Raw genomic sequence first — 14,595 nt, forward strand, 5'->3', positions numbered from 1 at the left:
AATGGCACAGGCAGGGAGCCCAGCCAACAGCGAGTTGCAGTAATCCAGACGGGAGATGACAAGTGCCTGGATTAGGACCTGCGCTGCTTCCTGTGTGAGGCAGGGTCGTACTCTGCGGATGTTGTAGAGCATGAACCTACAAGAACGGGCCACCGCCTTGATGTTAGTTGAGAACGACAGGGTGTTGTCCAGGATCACGCCAAGGTTCTTAGCGCTCTGGGAGGAGGACACAATGGAGTTGTCAACCGTGATGGCGAGATCATGGAATGGGCAGTCCTTCCCCGGGAGGAAGAGCAGCTCCGTCTTGCCGAGGTTCAGCTTGAGGTGGTGATCCGTCATCCACACTGATATGTCTGCCAGACATGCAGAGATGCGATTCGCCACCTGGTCATCAGAAGGGGGAAAGGAGAAGATTAATTGTGTGTCGTCTGCATAGCAATGATAGGAGAGACCATGTGAGGTTATGACAGAGCCAAGTGACTTGGTGTATAGCGAGAATAGGAGAGGGCCTAGAACAGAGCCCTGTTCCTGTTGGCGCGCGTTGGAGAATTTTTTTTTTACATAAAGTCCCGACGCACCCCACCGTTGTGGTTACTCACTACTCATAGATATTTCCTCAGCGAAGTATAGCAGTTCCATGCATGTGTCCTCACAATATCCACAGCAAGCACAGCTATCAATGCAGACAGTACTCCTTAGCAGCAACAGATATCCCATGGAAACATGAACTTGTTAATCTTCCACAAGCAATTCTCTCCTGGTTCTAGACTGTCATATCTCCACAATGAAACGGTAGCTTCAGTCTCTTAAGTCTGTCTTAACAAAATAATAATAACTCTTAAAATAAAATCAGTATTTCCCTTCAAACCCCGTTAGGTATGGGTTTTGTTCTATTTTTATCGTAATGTCTTTTTTTCCCCGGGCCTCCTGTTAACCAGGTCAAGTCTCCCATTGGCCTCAGCTTAACAAGCTACCTTTTATTGGTCAAAACTTTTACTTAAAAGTAAACCAACCTATTCACTTGTACATAAAATAATTATTTCTTCAAAAGAAATGCATTAACAACATTACAATTCAGGAGCAATTCGATCATTTAAAAAAATCTCATACCAATTCATTATAACATATAAACTCTATACTTGGTCTTAACAAGGGTTATGCATACCATTTGGTAGCTCCTTCCTATATACTGTGAGTTTGGACATTTACAAGTGCGTGTGAACGAGAAACATTGTGCAAAGGAACAAAGTTTTGACGCATTTTTGTCTGAAGGAATAACAGTACTGCTTTTAAAGCAGCATGTATACACGCTGTCTGTCTGGAGTCGCTAGGGAAAAGGGCCTGCCTGTTCTCCTCTGAGAATATGGGGGAGGAGCAGACCGGCTGAGAACAGAAAAACACAGTAGACACAGTAGAAAAAACAAGGATATCAAAAGATAGCAGTGGTAGCTGTACAGAACTCATCCAAAGGGCTTTTGACTTCTCAAACTTTGCGAACATGGCACAATATGATGCCCCATAATTCAGTAACTCACTGAGATAAACTTTAGGGGTTGCGTTAACTTACTAGTTAATGCAGAATTCTTAATTTCAAATCAAACCCATATATTTCTTGCTGCGTTTTGTAAACACATCTAATTTTGTTCAGTTGTACTTCTCCACTCAGATGCGAATTCACAAATGGGCATTCTATAAGCAGACAGCGCTTTTCTTCGGTACTATTCTTGGTGTAGCTAACCTACATTTCTCCAGTAAAATTCAAGATTAACTTTAAGCGAAACATTAGGAAATGTAGCTGGCTACATCCTTTTCATGATCAACATTAGAAATATGATGGCCATGCATTGTTTTTGCAAAAAATAAGCGAATTTACTTGTGGCTGCCAGCCTAATAGCGTTGCACTTCTGTTGTCATCTGATGACAATGCAGCTATTCTCTGCCGAATGTGTACGACTGAACAAATATATAAACACATCATGTAAAGTTTGTCCAATGTTTCATGAAATGAAATAGAACATCCCTGATTTTTATTAAGCACAAAAGGCTGCTAAATTTTGTGCACATTTGTTTACATCCCTTTTAGTGAGAATGTCTCTGTTGCCAAGATATTCCATCCACCTGACAGGTGGGGCATATCAAGAACCTGTTTAAATAGCATGATCGTTACATACGTGCACCTTGTGCTGGGGACAATAAAAGGCCACTCTAAAATGTGCAATTTTGTCACACATATGTCTCAAATTGAGGGAGCATGCAATTGGCTTGCTGACTGCAGGAATGTCCACCAGCTTTTGCCAGAAAATTGAATGTTAATTTCTCTACTATAAGCCGCCTCCAATGTTATTTTTGAGAATGTGGCAGTATGTTCACAACCGCAGACCCTCATCGTCCTCACCAGTGTTTTGACCTGACTGCATTTCGGTGTTGTAACCGACTTCAGTGGGCAAATGCTCACCTTTGATGCACACTGAAAAAGTGTGTTCTCCACAGATAAATCCCGGTTTCAACTGTACTGGCCAGATGACATCATGCTATGGATCACAAACACAATTGCATTTTATTGATGGCAATTTTAATGCACAGAGATACTATGACGAGATGCTGCAGCTGTTTTCGTGCCATTCATCCGCCGCCATCTCCTCATGTTTCAGCATGATAATGTCGTAGGGATCTGAACACAATCCCTGGAAGCTGAAAATGTCTTATTCCATGGACTTAATACTCAATAGACATGTAACCAATTGAGCATGTTTGGGATGCTCTGGATTGATGTGTACGACAGCATTTTCCAGTTCCCGCCAATATCCAGCAACCTTGCACAATCATTAAAGAGGCGTGGGACAACATTCCACATGCCACAATCTACAGCCTGATCAACTTGATGTGAAGGAGATGGATCGCGCTGAATGAGGCAAATGGATTTATTTCACTTGACTGATTTTCCTTTTGAACTGTTTCTCAGTAAAATCTTCATTTGTTGCATTTCAAAAAATTATTCAGTGTATTTTCTGTGAAGGAAAACTATAGTTGCATGTCCCTGATCACTCTATTGAAGCAAAAAAGCAGTTTAGGGATAATGCGGTACTTTGTTAGGCTATATGATGTAATAAGGGGCAAGCAGTAATGCTATATTTCCCATAATGATAGTTACAAATCTCTGCCGGAGTCTGGCACAGCAGTAACGCTCCCAACTTGGGACCATACGCCCCCAAGGCAATGTGGGTTCGAGTCTCTGCTCACCCAACTGTTTACCATTCCTTAGTGTACCTCCTTGGTTTGAGGTGTTTGGGCCACACATTCTGAACATCGGGAGCTTGAGCTTACACTTTCAATTTTTTTTCCCTGTCAGCAGTGGCGAAAGTTAAGTTGGCAGTGGATTTTCAAACAAACCCGTAGATAGTTTTCTCCTAGCCCCATAATTACATTTTGGGTAAGTGACAAACTAGAGCCAAGTATAAAAATAAAGGAAGATGTCCTTTTAATATGTCATCATACGAATCATGTTATTTATAGTACATTGTCATGATGTTTAGGATTCATGCTCATTGTCATCTCCCTTTAACGTAAATTCCAATGTGTTGCCTGATGGTTGCAACTGGATCTCTTACACTGGACATCAGCCAATAGTTTTGTGTTGACTGGTGTGATTTGTGGTGATTGAGAGGAAGCAAGCAGAATGTACTTCAAGGGAAAATCTATGCTCATAAAACCTGTGCAGGACACTTATTTCTTGAAGTCCTTCAGTTGTAAGGAGTATTTTTCATATTTAGTGATGATTGTAGTTACATTTTGTGACAGTCTTGACACTTTTCATGTTGTCTGTGTATGGGCACATTTTTGATAATTTCAATTCTGCATTTGTTCAGTTTCTGTAAACCGTGAGAATGCGTCAAACTCATGAGCGTATTCCTGTGGTGGAAAAAGTATTTGATTTTCATACTTGAGTAAAAGTAAAGATACCTTTTTTAATATAAAATGCCCCAGTAAAATACTACTTGAGTAAAAGTATTAGTTTTTAAATATACTTAAGTATCAAAAGTAAAAGTATGAATAATGTAAAATTCCACATATTAAGCAAACCAGACGGCACAATTTTAAATGTATTATTTTATTTTGTAATAGACAGGGTCACACTAACATTCAGCCATAATTTACAAACAAATCATTTGTGTTGAGTGACTAGGGATGACCAGGGATGTCCTCTGGATACATTTTCTGTCCTGCAAAATGTAACGAATACTTTTGGGTGTCAGGGAAAAATATATGGAGTAAAAAGTACATCATTTTCTTTAAGACTGTAGTGAAGTAAAACTTTTATATAATTTTATATATACCGCAAAAAAACGACTTTAGTACTTCAAAATACTTTTACTTAAGTACTTTACACCACTGGGGTATTATTCAATGTGAACACCTATCCTCTGACCGATGCATGTTTCCTCCTTGACTTTAGGACCCTTCTTACGGTGACCTGAACCTGTCAGAAAGCCATATCAGCTCCGGCAACTTTGCCTCGATGATGGAGGGCATCATTGAATCAGGACCATACAAAGGTACTGTAACCAGACTACCAAGAAATGGCGTGCAGCAGCAGCAAATTTTATGTAAAGACTGTATCCAATGAGTGCAGGGTTTTTCCTTTTCTAGAGTACCTAGTACACTTTATTTAAATATTTGTTACTTTTGGGGGGAAGGTAGATAAGCTTTAATATTGCAGATTGTGGCTTCCATCAGTAATTGTCTGCACCATTTCCAATCCCATAAATATATACAGTTGAGGTGGGAAATTTACATACACTAAATTGACTGTGCCTTTAAACAGCTTGGAAAATTCCAGAAAAATGTCATGGCTTTAAAAGCTTCTGATAGGCTAATTGACATAATTTGAGTCAATTGGAGGTATACCTGGGGATGTATTTCAAGGCCTACCTTCAAACCCAGTGCCTCTTTGCATGACATGGGAAAATCAAAAGAAATCACCCAAGACCTCAGGGGAAGAAAATGGTCTGGTTCACCCTTGGGAGCAGTTTCCAAATGCCTGAAGGTACCACGCTCGACTGTACAAACAATAGTACGCAAGTATAAACACCATGGGACCACGCAGCCGTCATACCGCTCAGGAAGGAGACTCATTCTGTTTCTTAGAAATGAACGTACTTTGGTGCGAAAAGTGCAAATCAATCCCAGTGCAAATCAATCCCAGAACAACAGCAAAGGACCTTGTGAAGATTCTGGAGGAAACGGGTACAAAAGTATCTATATCCACAGTAAAACGAGTCCTATAGCGACACAACCTGAAAGGCTGGTCAGCAAGGAAGAAGCCACTGCTCCAAAACCACCATAAAAATCCAGACGACTGTTTGCAACTGCACATGAGGACAAATATCATACTTTTTGTCCAATGGTCTGCTGAAAAAAACAAAACAATAATAGAACTGTTTGGCCATAATGACCATGGTTATGTTAGGAGGAAAAAGGGGGAGGCTTGCAAGCTGAAGAACATCATCCCAACCGGGAAGCATGGGGATGGCAGCATCATGTTGTGGGGGTGCTTTGCTGCTGGAGGGACTGGTGCACTTCACAAAATAGATGGCATCATGAGGATAGAAAATTATGTGGATATATTGAAGCAACATCTCAAGACATCAGTCAGGATGTTAAAGCTTGGTCGCAAACGGATCTTCCAAATGGACAATGACCCCAAGCATACTTCCAAAGTTGTGGCAAAATGGCTTAAGGACAACACAGTCAAGGTATTGGAGTGGCCATCACAAAGCCCTGACCTCAATCCTATAGAACATTTGTTGGCAGAACTGAAAAAAGCGTGTGCGAGCAAGTAGGCTTCCAAACCTGACTCCGTTACACCAGCTCTGTCAGGAGGAATGGGCCAAAATTCACTCAACTTATTGTGGAAAGCTTGTGGAAGGCTACATGAAACGTTTGACCCAAGTTAAACAATGTAAAGGCAATGCTACCAAATACTAATTGAATGTATGTAAACTTCTGACCCATTAGGAATGTGATGAAAGAAATAAAAGCTGAAATCATTCTCTTTACTATTATTCTGACATTTCACATTCTTAAAATAAAGTGGTGATCCTAACTGACCTAAGACAGGGAAGTTTTGACTAGGATTAAATGTCATGAATTGTGAAAAACTGAGTTTAAATGTATTTGGCTAAGGTGTATGTAAACTTCCGACTTCTACTCTCTCTCTGTGTGTGTGTTTTTTTTTTTTTTTGTAACTGGTAACGGCTGATTTAAAAAAAAATTTTTTTTTATTGAATATCTACATAGGCATAGAGGCCCGTTATCAGCAACGATCACTTCCAATGGTACGTTGTGTTAGCTAATCCAAGTTTATAATTTTAAAAGGCTAATTAAATAGTAGCTGCAAAACACCCGTCTCAACGTCAACAGTGTAGAGGCGACTCCGGGATGCTGGCCTTCTAGGCAGAGTTGCAAGGAAAAAGCTATATCTCAGACTGGCCAATAAAAAGAAAAGATAGGCAAAAGTACACACACTGGACAGAGGAACTCTGCCTAGAAGGCCAGCATCCCCGAGTCGCCTCTTCACTGTTGACGTTGAGACTGGTGTTTTGCAGCTACTATTTAATGAAGCTGCCAGTTGAGGACTTGAGGTGTCTGTTTCTCAAACTAGCCACAAATGTACTTGTCCTCTTGCTCAGTTGTGCACCGGGGCCCCCCACTCCTCTTTCTATTCTGGTTAGAGACAGTTTGTGCTGTTCTGTGAATGGAGTAGTACACAGCGTTGTACGATATCTCCAGTTTCTTGGCAATTGCTCTCATGGAATAGACTTCATTTCTCAGAATAAGAATAGATTGACAAGTTTCAGAAGAAAGGTCTTCGTTTCTGGCCATTTTGAGCCACAAATGCTGATGCTCCAGATTTTTTTTATTGCTTCTTTAATCAGGACAACAGTTTATCTGTGCTAACATAATTGCAAAAGGGTTTATTAATGATCAATAAGCCTTTTAAAATGATCAACTTGGATTAGCTAACACAACTTGCCATTTTATACAGGAGTGATGGTTGCTGATAATGGGCCTCTGTACGCCTATGTAGATATTCCATTAAATCGTCATTTACAATGTCTACACTGTATTTCTGATATATTTCTTACAGCTCCCCCCCTACTTTGTGCAATTTCCGCCTGAAGACATACCCAACCAAGGATATGCATATTATTGGTACCATTTGAAAGAAAACACTGACGTTTGTGTAAATGCGAATTGAATGTAGGAGAATATAAAACAATAGATCTGGTTTAGATAAAACAATGGAAAAAAATACGTTTTTTATTTTTGTATCATCATCTTTAAAATGAACAAGATAAAAACAAACATTCAGATAGGATGATGGGGACATTTTTTGTGAAAAATACAAGAGGGCAACAGTACTTGTGCAAAGTTTCAGAATGATAACTTCCAAAATGAGTGTGCTACATGACATTTATCATGAAGTCACCCAGGTGTCCCACACAAGTAGCCCAAATGTACCCAAGTGGCCAAATTGGTGAAGGTATACATTTTGAAACAAATGACTATATACAAAATACCAAAATGGTATTCTAACACCCCCCCCCCAAAAAAAAACAATGTGAGAAAAATAAATGAAAAAAATAATAATAATTGATTAAAAAATATGAAAAAATATATATATACATTTACAAAATTACATGGGTGACTATTTACACACTTTCAATATTTGGAAGACCCTCAATCCTCTATCAAATCAAATCAATTTATATAGCCCCAGCCTAAAACCCCAAACAGCAAGCAATGCAGGTGTAGAAGCACAGTGACTAGGAAAAACTCCCTAGAAAGGCAAAAACCTAGGAAGAAACCTAGAGAGGAATCAGGCTATGACGGGTGGCCAGTCCTCTTCTGGCTGTGCCGGGTGGAGATTATAACAGAACATGGCCGAGATTTTCAAACGTTCATAGATGACCAGCAGGTCAAATAATAATAATCACAGTGGTTGTAGAGGGTGCAACAGGTCAGCACCTCAAGAGTAAAAATGAACAGTTTAGGGTTCCATAGCCGCAGGCAGAACAGTTGAAACTGGAACAGCGGCAAGGCCAGGTGGACTGGGGACAGCAAGGAGTCATCATGCCAGGTAGTCCGGACGCATGGTCCTAGGGCTCAGGTCCTCCGAAAGAGAGAATTAGAGAGAGCATACTTAAATTCACACAGGACACTGGATAAGACTCCCATTCGGAGTCGGTGTCACTGTGAAAGAAAATGTTCAGTTAGAATAGTTTCACATATGAGCCCTCTATCAACAGGTATAATAAACATATATATTATATGAGAGAGAGAGTACAGGGAACATAATGTTGAATATATTATTATGACCTGCTAGATCTACTGTCTCTTTTTTATATTATGACATTTCAGCTAGATCTACTGTCTCCATTTCACTTTGGCCATTGATGTGGTCCTGCCCTCTCCTCAACAGCCTCAAATAGGCTATTTCATGTTGGTTGGGGTGGGGCGGCAGACACACGCATCTCACATTTCATGACATTACATGTTTATATATTGCTTCTAAAATTAAAAGAAAATCACAAATAATATTTTATTAATTTCAAACAAGGGCATTAGCATGATAAGAACTTACCAGTCCAAAACTATGTCCTCTCCCGTTCAAAAAATATTCCTCCACAATCGCTGAATGAAGCGTCCTACAACAATCTCTGTCTCACCTTCCCAATCAATTTACTCTAAAATTGTGTGTACATCTGTATATCTTGACTTAGATTTAGCTTTCCCTGACTTAGTCGCCATAATGATTGATATATAAACAGCTGAATCTGCGCGTTTACCAAACAATGCAGTGCGTAATATGTGCTTCTCCTTCCGAGACGCCGTGGATAACGTTCTGCTGCCTGCAACATCCTCCAGCATGACCGGTTTGGCGGTGTCATGGTGTGGGGTGGCATTTCTTTGGGGGGCCGCACAGCCCTCCATGTGCTCGCCAGAGGTAGCCTGACTGCCATTAGGTACCGAGATGAGAGATGAGACCATATGCTGGTGCGGTTGGCCCTGGGTTCCTCCTAATGCAAGACAATGCTAGACTTCGTGTGACAGCAGTTCCTGCAAGAGGAAGGCATTGATGCTATGGACTGGCCCGCCCCTTCCCCAGACCTGAATCCAATTGAGCACATCTGGGACATCATGTCTCTCTCCATCCACCAACACCACGTTGCACCACAGACTGTCCAGGAGTTGGCGGATGCTTTAGTCCAGGTTTGGGAGGAGATCCCTCAGGAGACCTCATCAGGAACATGCCCAGGCGTTGTAGGGAGGTCATACAGGCACGTGGAGGACACACACACTACTGAGCCTCATTTTGACTTGTTTTAAGGACATTACATCAAAGTTGGATCAGCCTGTAGTGTGGTTTTCCACTTTAATTTTGAGTGTGACTCGAAATCCAGACCTCCATGGGGTGATAAATTTGATTTCCATTGACAATTTGTGTGATTTTGTTGTCAGCACATTCAACTATTATGTAAAGAAAAAAGTATTTAATAAGAATATTTAATTCATTCAGATCTAGGATGTGTTATTTTAGTGTTCCCTTTATTTTTTTGAGCAGTCTATTCCCATCTTTCAGTTTTCAACCCCTCCCATCTACAGTGGGGCAAAAAAGTATTTAGTCAGCCACCAATTGTGCATGTTCTCACGCTTGAAAAGATGAGAGAGGCCTGTAATTTTCATCATAGGTACACTTCAACTATGACAGACAAAAAAATCACATTGTAGGATTTTTTTATAAATTTATTTGCAAATTATGGTGGAAAATAAGTTTGGTCAATAAAAGGTTTCTCAATACTTTGTTATATATACTTTGTTGGCAATGACAGAGGTCAAATGTTTTCTGTAAGTCTTCACAAGGTTTTCACACACTGTTGCTGGTATTTTGGCCCATTCCTCCATGCAGATCTCCTCTAGAGCAGTGATGTTTTGGGGCTGTTGCTGGGCAACACAGACTTTCAACTCCCTCCAAAGATTTTCTATGGGGTTGAGATCTGGAGACTGGCTAGGCCACTCCAGAACCTTGCAATGCTTCTTACGAAGCCACTCCTTCGTTGCCCGGGCGGTGTGTTTGGGATCATTGTCATGCTGAAAGACCCAGCCACGTTTCATCTTCTATGCCCTTGCTGATGGAAGGAGGTTTTCACTCAAAATCTCACGATACATGGCCAAATTCATTCTTTCCTTTACACGGATCAGTCGTCCTGGTCCCTTTGCAGAAGAACAGCCCCAAAGCATGATGTTTCCACCCCCATGCTTCACAGTAGGTATGGTGTTCTTTGGATGCAACTCAGCATTCTTTGTCCTCCAAACACGACGAGTTGAGTTTTTACCAAAAAGTTATTTTGGTTTCATCTGACCATATGACATTCTCCCGATCTTCTTCTGGATCATCCAAATGCTCTCTAGCAAACTTCAGACGGGCCTGGACATGTACTGGCTTAAGCAGGGGAACACGTCTGGCACTGCAGGATTTGAGTCCCTGGCGGCGTAGTGTTACTGATGGTAGGCTTTGTTACTTTGGTCCCAGCTTCACTAGGTCCCCCCGTGTGGTTCTGAGATTTTTGCTCACCGTTCCTGTGATCATTTTGACCCCACGGGGTTAGATCTTGCGTGGAGCCCCAGATCGAGGTAGATTATCAGTGGTCTTGTATGTCTTTCATTTCCTAATAATTGCTCCCACAGTTGATTTCTTCAAACCAAGCTGCTTACCTATTGCAGATTCAGTCTTCCCAGCCTGGTGGAGGTCTACAATTTTGTTTCTGGTGTCCTTTGACAGCTCTTTGGTCTTGGCCATAGTGGGAGTTTGGAGTGTGACTGTTTGAGGTTGTGGACAGGTGTCTTTTATACTGACAACAAGTTCAAACAGGTGCCATTAATACAGTGGAGGACAGAGGAGCCTCTTAAAGAAGTTACAGGTCTGTGAGAGCCATAAATCTTTGCTTGTTTGTAGGTGATCAAATACTTATTTTCCACCATAATTTGCAAATAAATTCATTACAATTCCTACAATGTGATTTTCTGGATCTACTTTTTTGCCCCACTGTATCTGAAGACCATCCAGTTTTGATTTGCCAAATGTTTTTCAACTGTGCTGTTTCACAAAAGTTCTGAACCTACATACATTTTATGGATGTTCTAAGTCCACATCAATGCTTAAACCACATTAGGGGACAATTTGAGGTCAGGTTTTTGTGTAGTTATCCTTTAGGGCACCAGACAGACCAAATTTTCACCATAAAATTACACATTTTTATAGTAAAGTATTCCTTGCATCATCACATTTGCAGACTACTACTAAGCCTACTATTCCTAATGTGAGTAGATTGGGTAGTCATGATTTAGGCTAATATACCTCAATCAGTGTTCTCCAAAAAATACTTAAATTCATGGTTGAGTGCGTAGTGGTGTAGAGTAGGCTATAGACGACACTGGGCCAATAGTGCGCCGCTACATGGATCTCCCAGTCACAGCCAGCTGTGACACCGCCTGGGATCGAAGCAGCCTGGGATCGAACCCGGGTCTGTAGTGACGCCTCAAGCAGTGCCTTAGTTTTTGGCACTGCTTGTTAGTCTAACTTTCAAGTGGTGATAAAAAGTGAATATGCACACTCAGTGGTGACATGGCTGATATTGTCCGCCGGTGGCAATAAGATGGGTTATACTGTTCAATTAAGTTTTTTTTTTTTGTACTTTTACCCCTTCCTCCCCAATTTTTGTGATATCCAATTGGTAGTTGCATTCTTGTCCTATTGCTGCAACTACCATACGGACTCCGAGGCAAAAGTCTAGAGCAATACATCCTCCAAAACACGACCCTTCCAAGCTGTACTGCTTCTTGATACACTGCTCGCTTAATCCGGAAGCCAGCTGGACCAATTTGTCGGAGGAAACACCATACAACTGGCGACCGTGACTGTGTGCATGCCCCTGCCCGCCACAGGAGTCACTCGAGCGCGATGGGACAAGGACATCCGGCCAAACCCTCCCGTAACCCTGACGATGCTGGGCCAATTGTGCATCGCCTCATGGGTCTCCCGGTCGCGGCCGGCTGCGACAGCCCAGGATCAAACCCGGATCTGTAGTGCGCCACTTGGGATGCCCATCGTCAGCAAACTTAATGATGGTGTTGTAGTCGTGCTTGGCCACCCAGTTGTGGGTAAACGGGGAGTAGAGGAGGGGACGAAGCACTTACCCTAGGGGCCCCCATGTTGAGGATCAGCGTGGCAGATGTGTTGTTGTCTACCCTTAACTCCTGGGGGTGGCCCGTCAGGAAGTCAAGGATCCAGTTGCAGAGGGAGGTGTTTAGTTCCAGGGTCCTTAGCTTAGTGTTGAGCTTTGTGGGCACTATGGTGTTGAACTCTAAGCTGTAGTCAATGAACAGCATTCTCACATAGGTGTTATTTTGTTGGTCCTGGTGGGAAAGGGCAGTGTGGAGTGCGATTGAGATTGCGTCATCTGTGGATCTGTTGGGCTGGTATGCGAATTGGAGAGGATCTAGGGTTTCCGCGATGATGGTGTTGATGGGAGCCGCGACCAGCCTTTCAAAGGACTTAATGGCTACCGGCGTGAGTGCTACAGGGTGGTTGTGATTTAGGCAGGTTACCTTCGCTTTCTCGGGCACAGGGACTATGGTGGTCTGCTTGAAACATGTAGGTATTACAGACTGGGTCAGGAACAGGTTGAAAATGTCAGTGAAGACACTTGCCAGTTGGTCCGCACATGCTCGGACTGCACGTCCTGGTAATCCGTCTGGCCTTGCGAATGTTGACCTGTTAATTCTTGTTCACGTTAGCTACGGAGAGCATGATCACACAGTCGTCCAGAACAGTTGGTGATCTCATGCTTGCCTCAAAGTGAGTAGAAAATGCATTTACCCCCATCTGGTAGACTCGTGTCACTGGGCAGCTCGCGGCTGGGTTTCCCTTTGTAGTCCGTAATAGTTTGCAATGTCTTCCCTATTATTCTACAATGTAGAAAATGGTAAAAATAAAGAAAAGCCCTGGAATGGGTTTCGACCCGCCAAGCTCACCCTCATTCAACCCCGGTGTTTCAGTTCAGGTTGCAAAATGCAAGGTACTTTGTTTGCGTCGTCCTAACAAGCTGCCCCTCTGTCCAGCACCAGCGATATGGATAGATAAGGATGACATTTGAATTTATAAAGGAGGAGTCCAATTGAGTTTTAATGAATCGCCTCTGAACTCCGTTTTTCCTCCTGGCACCCCTTTAATTACAGCATCCTCGTTACACACAAAAATAAATTAACTCTCACCCCCTTGGCAAAGGATTGGAGACTCTTGAGTGACCGCCATCCCCTCTCCTCTCAAGTCATGTAGATATCTTTTATCACTCTGAATTAATAAAGACATTGGAAAGCTATTAACACAAGCTGTATAGATTTGAGGCTGTGGTGGAAACTGGGAAGTACTTACCTTGGCATGCCCATACACGCCTACTGAAGGAAGTGAAGTCACAACACAAAGAGACTTGATGTTTGCATCGATTGACTCTTGTGACTGTAATTAACAGAATAAAAAAGTTTAACTTCAATGATACAGTATCTATGCAACAATGTTCAACTCTACTGCCCTTTTCAGAAGTTGTCCAGGTCCACGTAATGTCTTTATATCAGTGATATTTTTTTCCCCCGTTCTTTTCATCTATTTGTCATTTAATGTTACACTAATAAGGACATTTTTCAGTTTAAATTATTATATCATTCTTGCAACCAATATAATATTTGTATTTATTTATTTATTTATTGGGGATACAACCATCCCAGCTCTGCAAATTTTGCTATGAAGTGTCAGAATCATTAGATGATCACTTGTTTTTGTACTGCCTATATGTACCTTGTTTTTGGTCGCAGGTTCAGGAATAGCTGAATTTTTTTTACATTTACCTGCCGCTAACTCTGCAAATACCACTACTTGAGGATTTGAAAAGTCATATTATATTATTGATCGATATATTAATACTCTTAACCTCTTATGGGCAGGTGGGACGGTAGCGGCCTACCTGGCCAACATCCGGTGAAATTGCAGAGCGCGAAATTCAAACTACAATATTATAAATATTTAACTTTCATAAAATCACAAGTGTAATACACCAAAATACCGTGGCTGTTAATCCAGCCACGGTGTGAGATTTCAAACAGGCTTTACGGCGAAAGCAAACCATGCGATTATCTGAGGACAGCGCCCCGCATACAAACACATGAAAAACATATTTCAACCAGGCAAGGCATTTTGCGACACGAAAGTCAGAAATAGGGATATAAAAAAATGCCTTACCTTTGATGATGTTCTGTTGTAACTGGGACCTTTTGAGTGCCATCACAAATGGTCCTTTTGTTTGATAATGTCCTTCCTTATATCCATAAAAACTCAGTTTAGCTGACGCGCTTCAGTCAATAATCCACCCAGTTTCCCTCCATCAAAATGTATACAAAATTAATCCCAAATGTTACTTAATAAACTTTTCCAAACAAGTCAAACAACATTTATAATCAAACCTTAGGTACCCTAATACG

At 41.6% G+C, this 14,595-nt stretch overlaps 1 protein-coding gene across 5 annotated transcripts in view; it reads left to right on the forward strand.

Moving 5' to 3' along the window:
• The window catches only part of LOC115145800 (arfaptin-1-like), a 44,956-nt gene that overhangs the window by 17,083 nt on the left and 13,278 nt on the right, over nucleotides 1-14,595 (forward strand). For all 5 annotated transcript variants that reach the window (XM_029687334.2, XM_029687337.2, XM_029687336.2 and 2 more), the window contains one exon: nucleotides 4,454-4,553. In XM_029687334.2, the coding sequence (XP_029543194.2) occupies nucleotides 4,454-4,553 (100 nt within the window). The remainder of the gene's footprint in view (nucleotides 1-4,453; nucleotides 4,554-14,595) is intronic.

Source organism: Oncorhynchus nerka, linkage group LG18 (genome assembly GCF_034236695.1).
Source record: "Oncorhynchus nerka isolate Pitt River linkage group LG18, Oner_Uvic_2.0, whole genome shotgun sequence".
In the NCBI taxonomy this organism is placed as follows: Eukaryota; Metazoa; Chordata; class Actinopteri; order Salmoniformes; family Salmonidae; genus Oncorhynchus; species Oncorhynchus nerka.